Here is a 24,695-nt window from a genome sequence, read left to right on the forward strand (position 1 = left end):
ACACACAGCTGTATAGCAGAATTAAAAAAAAAAAAAACTCACCTAATTTCCTGATTCCAAATCCTGGACTTATTTAGAACAGACATTGGTTTCTCGCCTCACCCCCACCAACATCCCCCAAAGCAGCATGATCACTGGCGTTTGGAAGTTGTAGAGCTGGGTTCTCTTGGTACAAGTTTTCCAGAAATTAGGGCATCCTTAATATTTGTAAAGTTGTCACCATTTCCTAGTAGAGTGCACTTTCTACAAGGGTCAGCGGAAAGTGGTTAGAGTCTCATTTTATGAAACATAACTGAGAATTTTCACAAAGCCATCTACTATGGAATGGGTCCCAAGAAAATTTTCAGCTGAGTTACCCAGTACGAGTATGCATTTCTGGGTGATGGCTTCAACTCTAGCAAATTGATCTGTGCAGGTAAGGGAATCTGTTTGTAACATAATAAAATCATGGTATGTTAGAGTTCAAAAAGACCACAGACTAGTAGAGTATAGTCTGGAAAAGAGGGAGGGAGTAACTTTACAGTGGAGAAACCTGGCAAACACTACCTCAGCTGAGTGATCAAGGTTAACATCATCAGTGATAGCATGTGTACGATAGCATGTGTCCTTGATATTATGTGATGATAATGGTGCCTCTGTGGCCTTCCACCCTCAATCCCATAACTCTAATCTAAACATGAGGACAACATCAGCAAAACTCAAATTGAGGGACTTCTTGCAAGACATCTGACCAGCGCTACTCAAAACTGTCAAGGTCATCCAGGACAGGAAACTGTCACATACTAGAGGAGGCTAGGGAGCCATGACACTTAATGTAATATCCTATCCTGGATGGGATCCTGGAACAGAAAAAGGACATTGGGGAGAAACTGGTGAAATCTGAATCAAATGTCAAATTCAGCTGGTAGTAATTATTAATGTTGGTTTCATAGTTGTGACAAGTGTACCATGGTGATTTAGGATGTTAATAATAGGAGAAATCAGATGAGGAATATATGGGAATTCTCTGTACTGTCTTTGCATCTTTTCTGTAAATCTAAAAGCGTTCTAGAAGTGAAAGCTTATTTTGGGAAAAGAAAAGACCACAGATCAACCATCTGGTTCAATTCATCCTCATTTTATAGAAGAGGAAACTAGAGCCTAGAGAGAAGTGCTTTGCCCTAGGACACACAGACTAGCTTCTCTCTTATTCAGGACCAAGAGAAGATGTGATCCATTTCTTCTGTTCAGTGGCACTTAGTACTGAAGTAATTTGGCTGGAATGTTTGGCTAATGAGTCAAATATTGTAGGTTAAATTTTTATGCCAATCAGTTGCCTTTGCATAGTGGAAAACTCTCCTCTTTGCCCACAGACTGATTATTCAAACTAATTTCGTCCATCCATCTCAGGCAAGTGTATAGAGGAGAACTGGAAGCTCTATAAAACCCCTCATCAATTCAAGATACATGAATATTAGTAGAATAATCTTTTTTTATGGATACTTTATTTTATTGGATTACTGGGTCACAGGTAACTGAAGTCATATATACACTATATATTTTCTACTGGTTCTATAATCTCTTCTCTTTTTTATCTCAACCTTCTTAGCATTTCTGTTAAAACTGATCACTTTCTTGTCCAAGGCCTTGTCTTCTATTTTTGAAATAGATTCAAGTTTTGCTTTAAAGAAAAGGTAGGCTGTGGGAAGTTTACTAAACTTCATAGAATCCCTGAAAATGAATCTAAAATTTCCTGAAATGTCTTGTACCGGAATATCAGGAAATGTGGGAAAAGAATATGACAGTGTTTCAGTTTTTATTTTTTACCTTTGATTTAAAATTGTAATTTTGATTTTTTTAATTCAATGTTAAAATATGCAGTTTATGTTAAAATCTTAACATATTAAAATTCTTATAAATCAATAAATATCAGCTGAACCTCTAGTAGAAATATGGGCAAAAGACATCAATAGGCAATTCACAAAAGAAGAAATTCAAGTTAGCAGTGATGTTTAAAAATGTTCAACCATAGTGGTAATTTAAAAATGCAAGCTAAGACACTGCAATATCATTTTGCCTACCAAAATGGCGTTTTTTCTCTTCTCTTTTATAAACGATATCAAAAATTTTCAAGGATTCAGAGAAATGAGCACTCTCACATACTGCTGGTAGGAGTATAAATTGTTGCAAAACGTTTGGGCAAATTGGCAATCTATATCCAAAGTGTTGAAAATGTTTTTTAAACATTTTGATGCAGCAATTCCATGTTTAGAAATTTATACTAAGAAAAGAATCTGAATAGATTTAAAAACAGCGATGTTCACCATGATGTTGTACATAATAGGAAGATATTGGAAAGTACTTAAATGTCCAGCAAATAGGGATTGTTTAGATCAATGACTATATACAGTAGAGGATGATATTGCCATTAAAAACAATGTTGTAGAAAAATATTAAACGATAGAGAAAGATGCTCACAAGTCAAGTCATAAAACAGTATTTATTATATGAGCTCATTTTTAGAGGCCATTTAGTGTAATATATGAGGGCACAGGCTCTTTTTAAAAAGTCAGACAGACCTGAAGTGTGATGGCTCTTCCACTAACTAGCTGTGCGGTTTGGGACAAGCTGCTTAACCTCTCAGAGTGTCAGTTCCGTCATATGCAAATTAGAAATAAGAATACCTAATTTGAAAGATACTATGACTATGCATAAAGGGACCTATGTAAATTAAAGTACGATTCATTTCTATTTCCAGAAATTAACTGCCCACTTTTTCTAAGTGTTACAATGGATTCACAGATTCTTTTTTTTGTTGTTCACTGTATAATCCCTTGTTCTTTTTGATGCTCAAATTTGACCAGCGGAAGCCTCTTCGAATTGGTTTCTGTGTCATTTTGACATGTCTGTGCTGCCTAGCACAAGATGTTCCAAGCTTATTTTGCACTTATTTTTTCTGCCACAGACCTAGAGACAGCCATTTCTCCAAGGAGCTTTTAGTAGGAAATGTACTTAGAAACCAAAGTTGGGGTATAAAATATGCTCATTACTACTGAGGTGTCACTGTTTTTAAGTCCTTTAAGGGGACAAAGCAAGGATATATACACTTAGAACAAAACTTTTAGATATTATTACCTGCTTTGTTAATGTGTGTATGTGCGTACATATATATGCATATGTATACACACACTACATATATCTGTGTATATGTCTATTTTTAAAAGTTTGTATTGATATCCCTAATTCTAATCCAAAACCACAGAGTTCTTCCTCTCCTCATTCCATATTTTTATTTCCTTTGTTACACAGTGAGCCCTGTTCTCAGTAACATCAATATATTTGCTCATTTGCCTATCCTACAAGACACACAAAATAGCAGTAGAATTACTACACCAATACCACTACCAGAACTAAATCTACTCAGCTTGAAGTTTATGGTTTTGTTGGCCCTGGAATATGTCCTCCTGAGGGTGTAGAGTTATGTATTCAAGTGTGAATCTTTCTAATACTTAAAGAACTTTTAAAATTTGAGACAAAGAGGACCAAAAAAACAACAGAAAGATGGACAAAAGACATGAACATACAGTTCACACAAAAGATATTCAGCCTCACTCATAATAAGAGAAATATACAATAAAACTACACTGAGATATCTTTTCTAATCTATCTGATCGACAAAGATTCAAAGGCTTGTGGGTCAGCCCCATGGCCTAGCGGTTGGTTTCGCGTGGTCTGCTTCCGTGGCCCAGGGTTTCACCAGTTCGGTTCCTGGGTGTGGACCTGGCACCGCTCATTGAGCCATGCTGAGGTGGCATCCCATATAACAGAAATAGAAGGACATACAACTAGGATATGCAAGTATGTATTGGGGGGCTTTGGAGAGAAGAAGAAAAAGAAAAGAAATTGGCAACAGATGTTAGCTCAAGGCCAATCTTTAGAAAAACAAAGATTCAAAAGCTTGCAACACACTCAGGTGCTAAGTCCATAGGGACATGGGCACTTTCACACACTGCTGGTGGGTATACAAAATGGTACAACCCCTGTGAAGGAGAGTCACATAAAGTAGTCTCTTACCATTTTTTAAAATTTGTCTGTTTCAATGGTTATTTCCCCTTATTTCTGATTTTTGCATATATTTTCCCCTTTTCTCTTGATTTAAGGTAGCTTGTTGTCTATTTGTTGATTTTCAACACTTTGCTTTTATATTATTTTTCTGTTTTCTACCCCATTAATTTCTGCTTTATCTTTGTTATTTTCTTTCTTGTGCTTTCTTTTAGTTTACTTTATTGCTTTTTAAGCTATATTTTCAATCTTTTATTTCTTTACTTTAGTTGAGGAAGATTGTTGCTGAGCTAACATCTGTATCAATCTTCCTCTATCTTGTTTGTGGGATGCCACCTCAGCATGGCTTGATGAGTGGTGCATACGTCCGTGCCTGGGATCCAAACCTGTGAATCCTAGGCCACCGAAGTGGAAAACATGAACTTAACCACTGTGCCATGGGGCCACCGTCATTCTTTTATTTTTATCGATATGAATTTTCCTCTTATAAATGATTTAATTTTATCCCATAAATTTTGACATGTGGTGTTTTCATTGCCATTATTTCTTAGAAATTTTATAATTTTATGTTCTATTTCCCCTTTTACACAAGATGTTTAAAAATTTTAAAATTTTCAGGTAGAAGGGCTTTTCTGTTTTTAAAATGTTCTTATTAATTTCTAGATTCATTGCACTGTGATCTGGGAATGATGTTTGTAGTATTTTTACTTTATGAAACTCATTGAAGTTCCTATTGTGATCTAATATATAATCAAACTTTATGAATGTTCTTTGAGGACTTGAGAAGAAAGTATATTATCTATTAACCAGGTGTTAAGTTCAATACGTAGCCATAAGATCTATCTTATTGATTCTGCCTTTTTAGACCTTCTATATACTTACCAAGTTTCTGTCCACATGACCTGTCTTGAATAGAGAGTGGTGGGTTAAAATTTCCTATTAGTTGGTTTTGTCTATTTCTCCTTGCATCTCTTGTAATTTCTGCTTTATAAAGGCAGTTGTTTCGTTATTTGTGTGCAGATAGCCATTGCTTTTTATAGAATATCCTCTTTGTTGTGTTTCATGGTTTTTGACCTGAGTCTTACTTTGCCTGAGATGAGGATTATAAGCCTTGTTTTTTCACTGCTTCCATTCACCTGGCAAACCCTTTACTTATCCTTTAACTTTTAGTCATTTCTGACTCTTTCTATTTCAGGTGTGTCTCTTGCAAATAGCATAGAATTAGGTTTTGCTTTGTGAACTATTTTGAAAATCTTTTCCTTTTAATAGGCGAGTTAAACTCATTTACATTTATTGATGTGACAGATACATTTGGTCTCAACTCATCATATTATTTTATGTTATATTTACAGTGTTAAGTTAATTTTATTGTATTTCTTTATGTAATTTGTTTTCTTTTGTTTTTTAAAATTTCTTTTGATATTTAAGAAGGTTTGCATTTTTGTTCTATTGACGACCTTTATGCTATTACCTCTTATAATGCCCTTAGTCCCCATTCTGCTTGCTTGACCTTCTACTATTTGGTTTGTCAGCCTGAAATTATATTCTTTGACTCTTTGTGTGACAATCAATGAGTTGATTTTACTTTCTCCTTTTCTCTTCTTTTCTCCTTCCAGTTTCAGCTACATTATTACTACATTATCAAAATATATAACATTTTCAGATTATTTTTCCATCCTTGTCCTCACCTTTGTTTTAATCTTAAATCTACAATTAAGTAGCTCTAACGTTCACCAGCAGCCCTTTTGCCAAAGTTTCCCTCATTATCTCTTAGTTGGGTTTAGTTTGTTCTCTAAATCATAAGTCAGCAAATTACAACCTTGGCCAAATCTGGCTCATGGCCTGTTTTTGTATGGCCTAAGAGCTAAGAATGGTTTTTACATTTTTAAATTGAAAATGTAAAAAAAAAAAAAGATTAAAAGAAATCAAGAGACTAACGATATTTTATGACGTGAAAATTTTATGAAATTCAAATTTCTGTGTTCATAAATAAAATTTTATTGGACATAGTCACACTCATTCGTTTACATATTGTCTATAGCTGCTTTTGGTTATAAGCTAAATAGTTGTGACAGAGACTGTATGAACTTCAAAGCTTAAATTATTTACTATCTGGCCCTTTACAGAAAATGTTTGCTGACTCCAAGTCTAGCAGGGCTTGTTAGTACAGTATTCCCTGGGTTCTTGCAGGTTTAAAACTGTTTTTCTATACCCTTAATAATTCAGACAACTTTTTTGAATAAAATCCTTGGCTCACACTTCCTTTCTTGAGTTATTTGAACATGGTGCTTTACTCTTACCTTGCTTTGTCTGTTGTCAAGATGTCTGATGCCAACTGAAACTTCTTTCCTTTGTAAATGGCTTCTCCCACTCCAAAGCCCAGGGGATTATTATTTTTTTCTGTCATTAAAGTCTACTATTTTTACTTGGATATGACTTGTAGTTGACTGTTTTGAATCAGTTTTCCAAGGTACTTTTGGTTTTTCCCTTCATAATTGCAGTCAGGTCTTTTATTTCAGGAAAGTTTTCTTTGATTATAGTTTTAAGTATTAGTTCTATTTCATTGTTTAGTTTTGCTTCACTAAGAGCTACAATTATATGTAGTCTGGATTTCTCTGCCTATCTTCCATATCAATCATTTTGTCTGGTCTCTTTTACCTCTTTATTTCAACCTCATTGTCTTTGCTATTCTAGTGCCTTTCCTCATTGCATCTCATTATATTTTCAGATCTTGTCTCTCTCGTTGTCATTCAGTGTAGTCCTCATTTTCAATATGGTTTTGTCTTTTTCTTAAACTTATTTCCTAAATTCAGTCAACTCTCATTTTGCATCTTCTTTTTGCACATTTCTGTTCCCAGTTTTAAAATTTATCATTTGAGTCTTTTTTCATATCTTCAAATGTTTGTTTAAGGATACCTAATTAAGTTTGAGATGTTTTATTGCAGTTTTCTTCTGCTTTGGGGGTGGTTATTTGGAGAGGTTTTTCACCAGCTGAAATAATTGATTCTTATTTTCTGTTTTCTTCTTATAGAGCTTTGCATGGATGTTGTCTGTCTTTTTACGTTCTTTCTGAAATATTTTATTTCCCTGGATCAGCAAAAAGCTGTACGCAGATAAGAGTCAGGAGTTTGGGTGGCTTCCCAGATTACTAGATTTCTTAGTTCTTATTAAAGTGCAATTTTTAAAATCAATGATACATTTTGGATAGAGGGTTTGGTATTTCCCTTCATTTTATGATTCACCTTTATTTCTGCAGGACCCCAAAATTCTACTTCTTGCTTCCTTCTTTTCCTTCACCATCAAGCCTCTGAGGGACCCTTCCTCCAAGTCAGTGCCTCTACACGTTGCCTTCCCAAGGCTACCAATCCTAGTTCTATGTGCTTTAAAGTACATTCTTTTCAATTTTCAGTAGCAAGTGTTCTCAAATGCTAAGTCTGAGATCTGTTCTTTTTGCTTCTTTGTTTCTCTCCAAAGGCCCAGTACATAGTTGTTTATCCCAGTTGTAAGTCCTTCTATGTGGGATGCTGCCACAGCATGGCTTGATGAGAGATGTGTATGTCCGTGCTCAGGATCCGAACCAGTGAACCCTGGGCTGCTGAAGCAGAGTGCGTGAACTTAGCCACTATGCTACTGGGCTGGCCCCTGAAATCTGTTCTCAGCAGCTGTCCACTAAGGGTCGAACTTCATTTTAATGAGTTTTATTTGATCATTTCTGCCATCACTAGGCCCCAACTCTCATATCTTCTCTTCCATTTAGTCTATATCTGACCCTTGGCTCTGGCATGGGCTAAAGAGCTAGTTCTGCTTCTTTTGGCTGTTTACTTCTCTACTTATGTATAATCTCAAGTGTGTAGACTTCTCGGTCTCCAAGTTATGCTATTGAAGTGAGTTATGTGTGGTTTTATTTGTTCTCCTTGTTGATTTGAATTTCTTTTTGGAGGATGGTGTTGAGAGATTTGGATCTAAGGGGCCAACGTTATTCTACAGGAATTCAGAAGTCAATATTAATATCTATTTTTACATTTATATAATACATATGCAGACACATACACCTGAACATTTTGTTCCCAGTGTCTACAGGACATTTATTTGAAATGAATCTCTAACAATGAGGATGTGTTATAATTTTACCTGCCTAGTGTTCTTTATGTTCAGTTCCACGCATCTATGAGATAGTTGGCCATGGTTATGGCTACCATTTATAACTGTGAACAGGGACAGATTTACTAATATGGTGACTGTGTTGTGTTTTCAGGTGTATTTTCCCGCCTTTTGCATAATATCTCCTCTTAAACTTCTAATGACAGGAAATTCATTATGAGTATCTCATTTCTTTGGCTTAAAGTAGTGATGGCAAATATATTTCAACGTCTGAGTTAACTCTAACTGCAGAATCTAGACTCAGCAGGAGTCTAGATTTGTTTGTTGCACTGGATTACTTATATCTTCCATGGGTCTGGGACAGGGAAGAGATAACATTAATGTCAGGGAAATCCCTGACATTCTCGGCTCACGACTTTGTCTTCTGTTAAAACACAAATAATCCTAGGGAGCTATAACACATGTCTTGGTCACAGCCATTTTTACATTTACATTTCATTTACATTTTCAGTGTGAATTATCTTATTACACAGGTTGCAAGCTTAAATGCCTACCCAGAAGGAAGGCAGGTAATATCAAACAGTGAAGAGGGCAGAATGGGTACTCTGAGGTACTGGAGAGTTCATGGGGCTATTGGGAGCAGCCTCTATTTAGCCCCAGTTGATGGTTGTCATATTGTTTTTGCCAAACGAAAGACTAGAATAGTGCCTGGCACATAGGTACTCAATAAATGTGTGGGCGAGTAGGTGAATGCAGGTCTGGGTGTGCCAGATGTTTCTATTTTTCTAGAAATTTTATGTAAACCAGAGATTTTATGTAAAATCTCTAGATGAGTTTTTAAATTAGTTGACAACATTTGACAAATTCTATATGTGCCAAGCAAAAATATATAGTTTATCAGATTCACTTCTGAGTTCAAGTTTTATTAGAGAGTAGAAGACAGAACTAGGTTTCTGATTTGGGGAATGGAGTGAAAAGGGAGATGTAGACTGCAGGCTTTGGTAAAGAAACAATGGAGCTGGAAGGCTGAAATAGTGATTGAGCCCATGACCTTGCTCTCATTAGCAGGAATGCTACTAAGACAGTCAGTGAGTAATCTAAATATTTTTGTTTCTTTCCTACCTACTCAAATCACAAAAGACACACGCACTATAATTTCCCAGAAAAATAGGACTATATTCATCAGTTTGCTGTGTATGCTAATAATTCTGTTTCTTGTGGATTAAAAGACACATATCACTGGTCTCTATAAACTCCTCATGTTATGATTTTTTGAAAGTTCATTTATATATTTCATCTTCATTGCCCATTGAATCTCTTATTTTTAAAATTTAGCTTTTTCCCCTCTGTTGATGGATACTTCTCTCTACATTTTATATATCACTGATTCACAAGACCAGATTGGTACCTATCAGCAAGGAGAGTTATGCTGGCTAGTCCAAGGGCTGGATTTGGTCAGAGAAACCAAACTAAAAATATGCAGCAGACAGGAACAGAAACCAAAGATACTAATGGTTTGTTTGGGTTTTGTTCAGTCTTGGAACAGGCTGTGTTTTAGGCATGACAAAGAAAGGATCTATTTGTACCATCTGGCTTTCAAATACTCCCACAGCTTTGTATGTTGGTAAATCTTAACTAGTGCCATCACTCCAATATCCTATATGATAATCCTTGAGCACGTGCTGTTATAGCCTGGAGTAGCACTGAGCATGTGCAGTGCTTTACCACATTTTCCCACTGGCGTAAAAATGTTCATCTCCAAAAAACCAAATAGGTCAACTAAGTTCAAAAGTCATCTGACCCTTCAACTGCTTATGGACTGACTGAGGCTAGCTTTACCACCAAGGTCAAGGATATAAAAAACTTCTCGGCTCTCTGCTAGGTGGTGGGGAAACTACTCAACTATTCAATAGCTTCAGAGGATTTGGATTCATCAGGATTCTATGTCTAGAGGTAGCTCATGATTGATCTTTAACAAAACCACTCCATTTCACTTCCCCTTTTCTTTTCATAGCACAGTATACTTGTTTCTAATTTCTTGACAGCTGGTAACTCTCTTTCCTATGCATTGCTCAGCTAGTATTAACTTGCTTGTTTGTTATGAGTAAAGTCAAATATCTTCCAACTCCTCTCTCCATTTAATATTATTTTCATTTAACTCCACAGTTTTATTAGTTAGTTCTGCAAAGTATTTGGAGATATGGTATACACAAAACACATTTATGTGGTGTCGTTATTTGCCATATTTAATATCTATGTCTAATTAAAATTAAAGTTCAAGATTAAAGGGGATCTAGGCTCTTCCTTCCATGAACGAAGGGCAAAACTGAATTAAGAACCTTGTCTATAACATAAACAGCAAGGCTAGTTGATTTGGTGAAACTTATGAATATCAAAGAGCAAAATCTGTACCAGGTGGTAGAGCAGCATAGATTGCTTGCTGTCAAAATCACATTTGTATTCATTTTTGGCCACAGCCACAACTAATTTATCTGAGAGCTCAATAACCTCCTCTGATATTCTATGTACAGATGCTAGAGCCTTTGGTTTCCTGGTCATTGGATCAGGATACTGAGTTTGTTTAATATAAAAGAAACGAGTGGGAATCAAGAGTTTTTTACAAAGCACCGTATCATATGTTTTTGTTTCCAGTTAAGGATTTCCTGTTGTCACATTCAACCTGATAATCAGATATTTGTGAGGCCCTTCCTTAGAAACTCTCATGATAGGCAATTACTCAAGTAGTTAACTATGTGTTATATAACGTCTACATTAACTAGATTGGCAACGTTATGATGAGGTTTTGATCAGCAGAAAATTACAATGGGTTATCTCAGACTCTCTTCATTTGTTCATTATTATCCCATAGAAATCATTAAGAGCCCTAGAGGAACAGCTCTTGAGGAACCATACTGTGATCTGGAATTCCACATGGGTCTTGCCTATATTGGAGGATCCAATATAATGTAGTGCTCTTATTTAAATACTATCTATACTTTGGTGGGCTTGTGTGTCTACCCAGGGAAGACTACCTTGTGGGATTATACCTAGCCAAGAATCTAGCCTTCCCTGAGCAAATGATTCATCTGAAAGGAGTTCCTCATATATGTTCCTTACGTAGGTCTAAAACATATAGAGGAATCATATTTTTCTGCTGAGTCTGAAATCTAAAATTCTGATATATTACCCTCCACCCATTCCATCCTAGCTATTTGGCACACTCATAGCTGTAAATACCCTACAATATCATCAAGATCTCGTGACACTTGGACCCATCTCTTGTTTTGCATTCCATTAGCTTCCTCCCCCTATTTTCCTTCCCTACTAAGTTTGATCCTTTGGCTGATTGCTTCAAAAACTTTGTCACCAGCAACTATAATTTCCTTATCCCTTTTGTCTTCTTGTTGCACTTGCCCTGCAAGCCTCCACCTGGGTGCAAACAATAAATAGTCCTTATTTTATTTAATCACTCTTCTTGAAACACTCTATGTATTTGGTCTCCCCACATCAGCCCTTTACAAATATTTTAGTCCCTGAACCTCTTTATGCTCTTAAAAATTACAGAGAACATCAGAGAGATTTTGTTGATGTTATATTCATCAATAACTTTTAAAAGTATTTATTAATTTATTGAATAACAATAAACTATTATATTTTGACATAAATAATATATTTTACGATAAATAGCTATATTTTAGAAAACCAAAAAAATTATGAGAAGAGTGACATTGTTTTAGGTCATCGAAAATCTCTTTAATGTCTGGCTTAATAGAAGACAGCTGGATTCCCATATCTGCTTTTGCATGCAATCTCTTGTGATATCACATATCATGTGGCCTCTGGAAAACTCCACTGTACACTCATGAGAGAATTGTAGTGAAAAAGATAAATCATGTCTTTGTGTATTATGAAAACAGTTTTACTTTGTGGACCCACTGACAGATCTTGGGGCCCCAGTAGTCCCCAGATCACACATTGAGAACCACTGTTCTATCGCCACCATCTGGTAGTTTTCTTCCAACCTCTCTAGTTGCTCTTTCTTAGTCTGCTTACCAGATTCTTTGTCTGCAGCCTTCTTAAATATTAGTGTTCCCCAGAGTTCCAGCCTTCATCTTCTTTTTCCCTTGTCTTACTCCCATGATTTTGGTGTCCTCACAGGTAGATAGCTCTAAAACTTCAGTACTGGATATTTAATAATGTACTAGGTATCTTGACCTGTATGTGTGTCTATTTTCACCCTTAAAACTCTTCTTTTTATATTCTGTCTTGGCTAATGGCGTCATCATCTACCCAGTTCCTAAGCCAGACAACAATTCCTCTTTCTCTTGCCACGTCTAATCAGTTACTAAGTCGTGTGTTTTATCTTCTAAATACTTCTTGATTCCATCTTCTTCTTCTCCATTCTGAGAAGTTTATGCTCTGACCGTCACTCACCTAGATTACTATTATAGCCTCCTAATTTGTCTTCATGGCTTCGACTTTACAAACCCCTTTGTCCTGCCTGCCAATTCCAACGTCCATACTGCCGTTAGGGTGATCTTTCTAGATGTAAATCTGAGCAAATAGTTTTTTTGTCCTAATGAAAAAGCATAAAAATCTCCCCACTTGCTCTTGGAATAAATTTCTGGCTCCTTACCATGGCTTAAAATGCATTTCATGATCTGCTCCTGCTTACAATCTTCATTTCCTGCCACCCTCCCATGTCCTCCATTTTTGCTTCCTCAGGTTTTTCAGTATTCTTGTATTTAATAAAACATATTATGCTTTTTCACCTCTCTGTAAAGGGAATATTGCTGAGCCTCAAATGAATGTGTCTCCACCCTGTAAGATACCACCTCTTAGTTTTGACTGTGATGGATCAGATATTCCGTTGGTGATACTGGCCCTCCCCACTCTGCATGTTCTATATGAAAATTCAGTCACATTTCTGGAGTTTAAAATGGGTTAACCTGCCATCTGTTTCAAAGCCATTGCTCTAATTTAGTTTATTCTTATTCATTTCAGGGTAAGTACAGCTTAACAACTTATGCCATGTGGGTCTAAAAATATTCATATAACATGTCTATATATGTATTATATATGTAATTTAGATGGGGTGAAACTAAGTTAAACAGGAGTGAAATTTCCTTTATGCAATAGAATTCAAATTATTTACATTGAAATCAGAGATTTCTAGAGAGAAAATTTTTTTCTGAATTTGCAAGATTGATTCTTTTTTTTTAAATTGGGATTCATAATAGTTTACATCATTGTGAAATTTCAGTTGTACATTATTTCTTGTCTGTCACCACATAAGTGCTCCCCTTCACCCCCTGTGCCCACCCTCCACCTCCCTTCCCCTGGTAACCACTAAACTATTTTCTTTGTCCATGTATTTGTTTATATTCTGCATATAAGTGAAATCATATGGTGTTTGCCTTTCTCAGTCTGGCTTATTTCACTTAGCATAATATCCTCCAGGTCCATCCACATTGTTGCAAATGGGATGATTTTGTCTTTTTATGGTTGAATAGTATTCCATTGTATATCTATATATATACATATACCATGTCTGTAAGATTGATTCTGGCTGTTCTAAAATTTCATAAGTATGTAAAGTTCCAAAATTACTTATATTCTGTCCAGTCCTCTTTTACTATGCCTTCTAGTGAGTCTTTATCTATTTCACAAAACCTCATTTTAATTTCCCTACCCAGGCTAAGAAAGTACTGTATGAGAAGAACCTAGTAGGGTGACTGCCTCTCCTTGAGACAACAAAATAATCTCTCGATGCAAGACATATGTTTAGTATCCACTACTCATTCACCCAAGAAATGCTCTCTCTTACTCTGTCTTAAATCCACAGCATGCTAGAGCTCCAAGAGAAAACAGGCACACTATTTGCCTTTCATTAAAATGACTTCATTTTGAGCAACAGGCGCTAACTATGGTTCTGCAAATTAATTGTATGTGACGCAGGTTCTTCCTGTCGTTTTAGTATGTTTAATTTGGATTGAATGTATACTTTTATTTATGACAGGTAAAAGTGCCACTTTACATAGTGGAGATAAAACTTATGGAACATATTACACCAAAAGGTGATGTCCGATGAAAATATAAATCTTTTTAAAAGGAGAGTTCTGATAAAGGCGCGGATGGCAGATTTATAATTAGACGGAAGTTATACCACCATATTCTGGATCCTTGCCTAGGCAGAATGCTAGAAAGTTGGTAGATTCATGGGTAGGAGGCCAAATCAATGCTAACACAGAAATTGCCATCACTATCATGAACAGGCCCACAAGAGTGAATTAGAGGTAGTAATAAGTATTAAACATGACACCAAAAGGATTGATAACGGTCTATAGGATGAACTGAAATGCTTTTTAGCATTTTGTGCTGAGTCATTTCTTGAATGTTATAAGCTATAATGCATTTTAATTAAAATGTGTTTCAACCTAGATATGGCTTCCAGATAGAAATATAAAACCATTTGAATGGTCAAAACACCAAGGAAAAGGAAAATTAGTAAAATAAAGGCAAAGTTACAGATATTTTAGACCAGGCAGAAGGAAACAACAAACTCATTAGAGGATTCTTGTGAAACAGATATTCCAGCTCTGAGAAAATTGTTTTAGATGACTTTGGGAAGAAGGGAAATAAAAGTAGCTCATGTTAGGATAAATTATATGCTTATTATGCTTACCTTGGCTCAAATTAATAATCCTAATAATAACCCTGTTCCACTAACAATAATCATTAATCTTTATTTAGATTTGCAAGGCAATGTCCTGGGTGTTTTACATGTTTCATTCCATTTAATTAAAAAGAAAATCCATGAGGAAGGTATTACCAACATTCCCATTTTATAGATGAAGAAACTGAGGCAAAGAGGCATTAATGAAGCTGCTAGTAAGTGAAAGACATGGTTTTTGGTTAGCACATTTATCTACATTTAGTAAACTTTGTGTGGAGAGGCACTGTGTATTTAGATTTAACGGAAAAAACTCCATTTCTATTTTCTCCATTAAAAAAAATCCAAGTTCTTGAATTTTCCAAAATCATAATTTGCCATATTACATTTTATGTTTCCCTGTATTGTGAGGTATTTGTACTTTCCTTGTGAGGAGGGCAAAATGAACACACATGACTTCTCTCATTCTATCATTTTGAGTACTTTCTTGCTCCACCATAATAACAGTCCCAGAAAGCAGGGCAATTTGGACTAGTATAAAGGAGAGAGAAGAAAGCACTAACATCAGTGTTACTCAATTTTGGTGCAGAGAGCAAGGGGAAGCAGGAGCTTTCCCCTCTTGAATAGTTTCATCCCTAAACTTTTGATCAGAGAATTGGGCTCATTATTCTCTCTCTCCTAATTTGTATTAATATCCATTCTGGTCAACTTTCTACATGTGGGCTATATAGAATGTCTTGGCAGGGAGATTTATGGACTTAAATTATTTCATCTATAGAGTCTGGATGTTACCCTTATCCCCTGAAGGTGATATGAATCGCCACTAATTTCATGGTAAAGGAAAAGGAACATCGATGTCATTAACTGATGATATTGGGTTTGAGAGCCAGAAATCCCTACTCCCCAACTCAGTCAATGCAACAGCCCACTTGACCCCAGGCACGGTGTATTCCTGTGAGTTTTTATTGCCTGTGAGTTTCTATTGCCTCTTATACAAACTGCTGACTGTGGAGAAACTTGATCAAAAGCTCAAAGATTACCAGAGAAGCCGTGTTTGTGCCCTTCACAACCATTGATGAAGTACCTTAACCTCGCCTTCTCTTGATGCCTTGCATATGGTCATCTGTCTTCCTGACTACTACTTCATGTGGCTTATTTGTAAATTCAAGCAAATGTGCTTCTGACTGGCACTGATACATCACTGATGCCAAAATATCAGAGAGGATGAAGCATAAGGACATATTTTTTTATTCAGATGGAAAATATTACAGATATATGGGAAAGTGATGACAATAGGAATTCCATGATATCTTCATATAATCAGTATCTTTCCATGCCTCCCTAAACCAAATTTTATGACATCAAAACTTACTCAAAGGAATTATTCTCTTGCTGACCCAAAAGGTATAGTGGGTAGGTGTGGGGATGGGGCTGGTTGCCTGAACAACCCTGCTCTGGCTATTCACATGCTGGATTTCCACTGCTTTCAAATGACCACTTACAGAGCCATAATGCACACAGCTGTCTATTGATGTCCCATTGATATTGATGTGATTTTCCCTAGTGGATTGAGGGCAGCACAGCATACAGCCATTAGTATCTAAAGGTTATGTATAATGGATAATAGAGGAAAATGAAACAGCAGAAAGGAATTTGCACGGGAAACAGAAGCAGTAAAGAGTTTCAGCGAAAGATTTTACTTGGGTTATACAGCAACTACAAAAGAGATTGAAAAAAAAAACGATGACTCTTACAGACTCAGCAAGAGTTGAGAGTGAAATGGTTTCATATTTTGAAATATAATACTTTTTTATTTCAACCACAGAAAGCCATTTAAAAATCATCTTGTATGTTATAGTTCTTATGTGACATCCTTCACCTGAGTGCCTATTTATGAATTCTTACTCTACCCTTCTGAGGTGGTCAGCAATATGGCACAGATGGGGTAAATCAAAGAAGAGATTTTAACTGATTTATCCAAAGCCACATAATGTCCAGCTCATGAAAAAACTAGAAACAAAGTTATAGAGTTTGCCATTAACATCCCTCATTTTCAACCCATTCAACCTACTATGTTAGCATTTAGCCTTATATTTTCGTGTCTAAACAATCTCACAGTAAATGATTTCAACAGATATCTCCCACCAATTAACAAATCTTAGTTGTACTCCCTGTTGCAATGGATGACCTGGTAAATCTAACTTAATTTGTAATTTAACATGAAAAAAAAATTGTCTGGTGGATTTATTTAGTCGAGCAAGAAGTAAATGAGCTGCAAAGTTTACTGCAGTGTAGACAGGTAGCAAGGCCTAGTGCTCAAGAGTATGTGCTCTGGAGTCAGTCAACTCTGGCTTAAAGCTCAGGATCCCCACTTCTTGACTACTACTTCATATGGTTTATTTGTAAATGAAGTGTGATGTGACCTCTTAATTTCAATGTGGCCTCTATGTGACCTCTTACCATTGCTATGTCTCAGTTTCTTCATTTATAAAATATGTTTAATGCTAATAGCTACCCTTAAGATAAGTGTGGGAATTAAATGAGCTAATATAAGTAAAGTGCTTAGCATAATTCAGTTTTTCAATAAACTTTTATCAAGAGAACAGCCAGGCACTGTTCTTGGTGTTGGGATATAGATATGAATAAAATGGTTAGTTCTGAGAACCAGTGCATTTTAATAGTGAACAAAATTATAAAGATAATAACGGCAACAACAACAATATTTACATTTATAGTATACTTACTATGTTTTAGGCACTATTCCAAGTTTTTAAATTATATTACCTCATTTAATTCTCATAGCAAACCTATGTTATAGGTACTGCTTTAGGCTCATTTTACAGATGAGGAAATGGAGGCTTTGAAAGGTTAAATAATTTGCCCAAGGTAACATGCCTAATAAGTGGCAGAAGGCTGAAAATCCATGCTCCTAACTATTGTACCAAATTGCCTTAAGTATCATGTCAAATTTACATGCCAGTGTTAACCCTATAGAAAAGGCAGTCCTGGAAATGACTGAAATGTTCTACTTTCACTTATGACATGAATAAATATACAATCTAATTAAACAAGTCTCAGAGTATATAATACAATTTTTAATACAAGAGTGGCCATTGTAGTAAATTTAAACAGAAACAGAGGTTTGAACACAGTATAAACCTATTAATAGCTTACTATTACCTGGATTTATTTATACCAGGGGTTAAGTCTTGTATCTAAAACATTATATGTATTTAAACTTCTCAAATTACTCCTTGTTTTGAATATTACATATTAAATCATGTTTGTGGTACTTTCTCATCTCCAACCTTCATTCCTTCAGCATTATTTCTCATTACAGGCTATTACAGACCAAATAAACACACATGAGGGGTTGCCCTGAAATGTCTGAGATAAAAGACACATTTTTATATTATAGGGTAATATTATCCACATTTAATAAAGCATTATTCAAATATATTCAGATTGCATGATGAAAATATAAAAGAGATAATCATGAACACCAATACAGGTTATGATACTATACTTTTGACATTATCAGTGACTTCCCTACAGAACATATTTGTTTATTTACTTACCATTCTCTATTCCATGATTCCTATAAAAACTAGTTATGTGAACTTTCTTATTGTTCACATTTTGAATAAATCAGAATCAACCAAACTTAATTCTTTTTTTTTTTTTGAGGAAGATTAGCTCTGAGCTATCTGCTGCCAATCCTCCTCTTTTCGCTGAGGAAGACTGGCCCTGAGCTAACATCTGTGCCCATCTTCCTCTACTTTATATGTGGGACGCCTACCACAGCACGGCGTTTGCCAAGCGGTGCCACGTCCGCACCCGGGATCCGAACGGGCGAACCCCAGGCCGCCGAAACAGAATGTGCACACTTAACTGCTGTGCCACCGGGCCGGCCCCAAACTTAATTCTTTATAATTATAAAACAATCTAAATCCCTTTTTATCTACCTCTCAGAATCGCATTCATTGTATCTTAGTGGGCAATCCTGCTTCAATTAGGAATTGGGGTTAAATCTGAAAAGAAGTTACTAGTGATATACTTGGATAAAATTTATTCTCTTAGTGCTTCCGCAAAATACATGTTTCTTAAGTTAATTTACATTTTAGACTGCAGAACCAGTCAAGCAAGGAAATTAATGTTCAGTCAAAATAAAATGCCATCCAGAAAAATCAATACAATTTGCTATCAAGTGAGGGTGACTTTAATCAGAGTGACTCAAGACCAACAATATTTTTCTTAAAAATGGAAGATTGCCTCACAACTGTTTTCTCCTTCACCTCCCCAAACATAGTATCCACACAATTGTAGAACCATTTACCTTGTGAAAATAATAATACCTTTTTTAAGTCCCAGGTAAAACCGAATTCTTGGAAAGAAATTATGCGCTAGATATTCTGATAGCTTCCAAATGACTACTACTTTAATGAAATCGGTACCTGAAAATTTGGTAGCAGTATTATTGTTTAACTATAATTTAAGAAGCTATTGTAGATTGGTACTTATGACTTCTAATGAGTAAACCATAGCAACCTTTTAATTGAAGCGAAAATGGTTAACTACAGTAATTGCAATCAATAAGACTGCGTTTGTAGTATAAATATTTCTTCTCAAAGAGCATTCTTTACTCTCTTCAGCAGTATTTAAGGTTAAGAAGTGCCAAAAAAAACCTAATTAGAAATCTATTTGTTATTTATAATGCTAAGCCTTGGTTCAAATTTGTAGGACTCAGTTGAGAGAGAGTCTCCCACCCTCACCACAAGCAAAACAAGACTTTGATTAAGAGGAAAACTGATATATGGGGAAAAAAAAGGGCTTACCAATCACATATGCTAGTAACAAAGCCAAAGTCACTGTGATTGCAGTGGCGCTCAAGGCCGTGCACTTCCAATTGCAGCACCTGTAAGGTTTGTTAAAGGTAAAGGCAGGTCTGGAAAAAGTGCTTCGAGGAAGTGGCCTCGGAGGGGGCGAGTACACGGTATTGGACGTCAGAGGGTAGTTCTGACTGGCTGCACTGAAGATAGCCGAGGAACCAGATCCGTGTTTGAACAGGAAATGCCTGCGAAGAAAAGACAAAAGTTTGGGCTATAAAAACCAAGACCAGTTGCTACAAAAACACAATCTCCACTAATTTCAAACAATCAGGCTATGACAAAGCTCAGGGGAACTGGGAGGGGCTCAACAAAATTTTCATATACTAAGATTTAACTCCAGATTGCCATTGGTGGTCTCCCTTTTGTTTTCTCATTCAGATCCTTCAGAAGAAGAAAGAGGGTTTCTGTTCCCTGACTTGCTGGCTAGTGAATTTCTCAAACTCTGAGCGTTAACATTCTGCATGTGGTGTTAATTCTCTATATTGCTCCCTTTCATTAAATGTGATACTCAAGAGTTGATTCAAAAACAGAAAGGGAATTATCCTTAGGCATTTTGGTAATCTGAACAGCCTAGAAACCAGTATTTTTATTCAGTGATTAACTTTTATGGATATATTTTCACTGAATATTTTATTATAAATACTGTCAAACATACAGTCAAATTTGATAATGAACACACATATACTCACCAACTAGATTCTACGGTTAACATTTGACTATACTCACTTTTTCACTTATCTGTCCATCTCCTGTCTTCATCCATCAGTCTATCTTAGTCTTTAAGCATTTCAAAGTAAATTGCATACAGCAGTACACGCCCCTCCACATATTTCAACTTGCATATTATTATCTAGAGTTCAATGTTTTTTTTTTACAGATTATTAATGTCAAATTTATACACGAAGAGTTCGTGTTTTTTAGATTCTACATATAAGCGAGATCATATAGTATTTGTCTTTCCCTGTCTGACTTATCTCACTTAGCATAATGTCCTCAAGGTCCATCCATAAACTTGTAGAAACACAGTAAAAACACAGAGGGTAGAGTGGTGGTTGCCACGGGCTGGAGGATGTGGAAATAAGGTCGATGTTGTCTAAGGGCACAAACTTGCAACCAGAAGCTAATAAGTCCTGGAGATTTACTGAACAGCATAGTGATTATGGACAACAATGCTGCATCATAAACTTCAAACTTGCTAAGAGACTAGATCTTAATTATTCCCACCACAGAAAAGAAATAATAATTATGTGACTTGATAAAGGTGTTAGCTAGCACTACAATGGCAATCATATTGCCATGGATAAATGTATCAAATCAACATGTTGTACACCTTAAACTTACATAATGTTATATGTAAATATATTTCAATAAAAATTATACATGATGAAATGCACAAATTTTAAGTGTACATTTGCTGAGATTTGTCAAATACAATCACCTGTGCAACCCAAACCCTTATCAAGATACAAAATATTTCCATCGCCCCAGGAAATTCCCTCCAGCCCTTGTAAGTGAACCCTATTCCTATCTCCCAGAGGCCACTACTGTTTTGCATTTTTTTTACCATGCATTAGTTTTGCCTGTCCTATAACTTCATGCTACTCTCATGTTTGAATTACTATAGGATGATTATTGACTGCCCATGACTATTGTAATATGGATGTTTTGTAAACAGTAGTGATTTATTTATATGGAAGGAGTTGCCAAAAACAAATAAATGGAAGCATGTTTTTCGTTCACATACTTTACACTTATCGAGTGCTAGGTACCATGCACTGTGCTAAACACTCATCATCTCAGTTAGTCTTCACTCATATGAAACAGGCTATATTATTATCCACATTGTGCATTTAAGGAAATGGAGGTCTAAAGAGGTTAAATAACTTGCCTAAATTCACCTAGCAAGTGAATGACAGAGCCAGAATAGGAACCTAGGTCATTCCAGCTCCAGAATCCTCAATCTTAACCACGCTACTGTGCCGCCTGGGGCAGTAAAATGCATGGCTAAGCAAAACTCATTCTGGTGTACATTCTAAGGTACTACAGCACAAAACCCCTCCACTAAGCAAAGAGCCAACATCACCCTCTACATGTCATATATGCCCAAATTCGGAAGGAAGTAAAATTGTTTTAAGACTGATTTCTAGCTTCCACTTTTAAAGAACAAAAGTATATATATTTAAAGAAAAAAAGAACTCTCTACATGCCGGTTAATGAAAACTATCCACACTGGTGAATTCTGCCTTAGTATCATGAGGTAAAGGCCATTTAAAGGGCTTGGTTGCTGTTGGGGGGAGGGGCAGATGTACAAGCCTTTCTGGAGGGCAGTTTGGCATTATGTATCAAAAGACATTAAATATGTCCAATAGTTATGTCTACAGGAATTTATCCTTAGGAAACAATATGTATGATAATGTGTATAAGAAGTCATTCATTGCAGTGTTACTTATAATGGCAAAAAATAAACACTCAAGTGCTGAATAATAGGTATTTAGTTAAGTAAATTATTTTACAAACACATAGTAGAATACTATACACCATTGCAAATTGTGTTGAAAGACTATCTATTCACTAGGAAAAGTGTTTACAGATAGCACCAAGTGAAAAAAGGTAGGCTTCGAAAGAGTATGGGCAATAGGATATAATTTTTAAAATCAAAAAAATATATATATACACTCATGGAAAAATAATAATTTGTGTTATCTTTGGATAGTAGGAGTATTTTTTGAAGTTTTCTGCCCTGAGCTTGTATTGCTTTCATAACTAATATCAAAAACGTTGGGGGTGGGGTGAGTGGGAAAAATGCACTGACTAACACCAATCCCCTGCATAGTTGGTTCGACTTATGTGAACATGATTTATTGAGCACCTAGAAAGGCCAGACACCAAACTAGGTACTCTACATGCATTATTTTAATCCTCATATGTCTGTGAGGGTGATACTATTATTCTAATCTTACAGACAATGAAACAGAGACCAAAAGAGGTTTAGTAGGAGTAAAGTGGTCATAGTGGTTATCATAATAATGATAATTAGAGGTAACATTCATTAAGTGCTTATTTGTACCAGGCATTATCTAAATAATTCATAAAGTACTATCTAATTTAATAACCCCATTACAGTAAGTATCTCCATTTACAGATAAGAAAACCAATACACAGAGAGGTTAAGCAACTTGTCCACGGTCCCGCAGCTAGTAATTGATGAAGTTGAGTTTCCAACCCAAGAAGTTTGGCTCTAGAGCCATTGCTCTTAACCACTACATTATGGTACACTATACTTGGGTTATGCATTTGCGGACACGTTAAGATTTGAATCCAGGCCTGCTAAAGCACAGAAGCAGCATGCTTTGTGTTGATTTTGGCATGTGGATGATACTGGATTGAGTCATGCTTTTGCCCTGTTTCCTTTGGGATCAATGACAAAAATGTGAGGATGATGGCTACAGAATCACAGAGTTGGAAGGGATCTCAGACATCACCTAGTAGCCCAACACCCTCAGTTTGCAGTTAGGGAAACTGAAGCCCAGAGAATAAAAGTGGATTACCTAAAAGTAACATACGTAGTTAATAGCATGAATGAACCTGGAATCAGAGAGTTCCAAAATAGTGTATTTTCATTGCCCTGTGTTACCTGCCAAGCACGGTCTTCACTGGCTTAGCAGAAGGTTCTAATCTCCTGGGTTAATTGAACCAGGCTAAACAAATACAATCTGTTCAAACAGTACTACATAATACATGTCTATTCTTCTGTATTTCACATGTTCTAGTAAATTTTAAAGACTATTAGCTATTTTGAATGAACGAGGAAGCATTACAAAGAAGCTACTCTTTAGTTGTTAAGAACCAAAAGGAGTCATTGCTGCTTCTAAAGCTACCTAATTTATCCTCAGAATGGAGAAACAGTATATAGTAGAAATAAGCATAAATATACTTTATTGAAAAAGTGACTTACAGCATTATGCTCCCTCCATTTGATTGCACTTCCTCTTTAGGCCCTGAAATAATCTCCATGTCATAAGGATGTGGATTTTTTCTTTAATGTCTAGTTAGCTCCCCCAGTCTATGTTTTCCCCCTCGGCCCTCTAATTTACTAGTGAGCAAGAAGTGTAGTACTTCACAGACAGCATAGTGGAGTAGCCTCCCTGTCTCCCCACCACTGCCTGTGGTTACTCGGGAGGGGACAAAATATCAGTTATGTATAACTGGTCTTATACAGCAATGCTCTGGCATGTTCCTATGGGATAAAAGAGAAACCCAGCAGTATGGCGCCCTTTTATTCAATGTTTGGAGATAAAATCTTTGATCCTTTGCATATTTATGAAGGAGAACAATTGGATTTTTGAGACAATGTAAGTGGCCCAATATGTTGGATATTGATCTGGTTTGGTATATCATTAAGAGGTAGAAGAAAGATCGACAATTGTTGGCTATTATGACAGCAATTACAAGCAATAATCAATATCCCTGAGCACTGTAATTTCATCCTGATATACACCAAAGGATTTCCAAATGCAGTTTCATAAGTAAAATATTGCAGCATAATAAAAAAATTCGGCAGTCGCAGGAGAGCAACATTTAAACTCATTCATATTTGAGTGGAATCCAAATCACAGTCCTCAGTGAGGGTAAATAATAAAATGAGTTCATCTATTAAGGTTCTTGTTTTCTTATTAACAAGCTCAGATTAAGATTCTATGCCGAAAGTGATCTATACTTTGATGCACCTCATGAAAAACAGCAATGCAAATGCTATGTATTGTCATAGGTTTTGCAGTCCATTGTTGGAAAGTGAAACTATTGCCTGAATGTGTTTTCGTGGTCCCTGAAAAAAGTAGGAGCATAAAGACAAATGCACAGTGCTAGATTTCAGCTATGTGCTCATAAAATCAAATCATCTGTCTAAGCACATTGCTTCTCCCTGGGGACCTGAGGATATACTAAAATGTTGCTATCAATTTTATACAATTGGGTTTTTTCCACAGAGCAAA

The 24,695-nt window shown here is 36.0% G+C and overlaps 1 protein-coding gene across 2 annotated transcripts in view; it reads right to left on the minus strand.

Moving 5' to 3' along the window:
* The window catches only part of TENM1 (teneurin transmembrane protein 1), a 748,343-nt gene that overhangs the window by 286,220 nt on the left and 437,428 nt on the right, over nucleotides 1–24,695 (minus strand). For both annotated transcript variants that reach the window (XM_070502852.1, XM_070502851.1), the window contains exon 7: nucleotides 19,651–19,889. In XM_070502852.1, coding sequence (XP_070358953.1) covers nucleotides 19,651–19,889 — 239 coding nt within the window. The remainder of the gene's footprint in view (nucleotides 1–19,650; nucleotides 19,890–24,695) is intronic.

The sequence above is a fragment of the Equus asinus genome, chromosome X (assembly GCF_041296235.1).
Source record: "Equus asinus isolate D_3611 breed Donkey chromosome X, EquAss-T2T_v2, whole genome shotgun sequence".
Lineage (NCBI taxonomy): Eukaryota > Metazoa > Chordata > Mammalia > Perissodactyla > Equidae > Equus > Equus asinus.